Here is a 1,359-nt window from a genome sequence, read left to right as displayed (position 1 = left end):
TTTGCGAACGTTCACCAAAAAACTTTAAGTGAGAAAAATTGAAAAAACGAACTTCAAACATATTAACGCCAAACAGAATTTATAGAATATAACATACATATATAGACACATATTCACGTACATACATAAATTAATTCATACATACATAACATACATGCACACGCACATACATACATACAAATATATTGTCATACACAAATGCTTACAATTTCAAATATTTCTAACGAACATGCTGTAATAGCAAGACATATCCTAACCGACACAAACACATGTTCTTTCAACACACAAACACACACATTTTAACACACACAAACACACACATTCAAACCTACGCACACACATACACACACACGTACATACAAACAAATAAACACACTACAACTTTTAAAAGCAAAAGCACACACATACACTCTAGCACTTCATGGCATGAAACGACTAGTGAGGAAATAGATTTTCAGAACAAACAGACGAAGAGAACGAGAAAAATATGTAATTACCTTCATAGGTACCCATACGCAGAGTACTCTCTTAAATACCTCTATAAAAATATATGCCTCAATATATACCTATTACAAAACATACCCTTCTATTGGTACCGGAGTGTAGGAATTGGTCGAAGTCTGTATGAGTCTAAGTCACACTAAGTCATGCCTATTACTATATTTTTAATAATACCTACATACCATCCAACTAATTGCAAACAAAAAGTACCTCTAAACACTTGTGTACAAAAGTCAACTTGTGTTGACTATATACACATATATTTAAACCACTACCAATACATTTATGTTATGTATTAGGTATTATGTGAGATATTTATATAATACCTAATACATATTACAAATACACATAAAACACATAATACAAATACACATAATACATATAACATATACACATAATACAAATACACGTAATACAAATACACATTATACAAATACACATAATACAAATACACGTAATAAAAATACACATAATACAAATACACATAATACAAATACACATTATACAAATACACATAATACAAATACCCATTATACAAATACACATAAAACCCAACAGATAATATCCGATACAGATACATACATATTTGTCGTTGCGAGTGTTGCGGAGTGGATGAAGTAGTTTAACCTTCAAATGAAGCGTAAATGAGGTAGATGAGTGTAATGCGGTTGTCTTGTAACTTCACGCTCCAACAAGCACGGAGATGAATGTGTTAAAAAATGGATGAATGGATAAACGGAGAGATGGAAAGATGATAGATAGATGGTTAGATATATGAATATGGATAGTACATAGATGGATGAAGAGATGGATAGATGGAAAGATGATAGATAGATGGATGGATATATGAATATGGAT

General features: G+C 31.1%; 1 protein-coding gene across 1 annotated transcript in view; it reads right to left on the bottom strand.

Moving 5' to 3' along the window:
* The window catches only part of HELRODRAFT_191259 (hypothetical protein), a gene marked incomplete at its 5' end in the record, with an annotated part of 3,172 nt that extends 2,659 nt beyond the window's left edge, over positions 1-513 (bottom strand). The window contains one exon of the mRNA XM_009016805.1: positions 498-513. Coding sequence (XP_009015053.1) covers positions 498-513 — 16 coding nt within the window. The remainder of the gene's footprint in view (positions 1-497) is intronic.
* Positions 514-1,359: the final 846 nt, after the last annotated feature.

The sequence above is a fragment of the Helobdella robusta genome (genome assembly GCF_000326865.2).
Source record: "Helobdella robusta unplaced genomic scaffold HELROscaffold_19, whole genome shotgun sequence".
NCBI classification, from domain to species: domain Eukaryota; kingdom Metazoa; phylum Annelida; class Clitellata; order Rhynchobdellida; family Glossiphoniidae; genus Helobdella; species Helobdella robusta.
The sequence above is the reverse complement of the archived record's forward strand: the minus strand, read 5'-3'. Positions and strand labels throughout refer to the sequence as shown.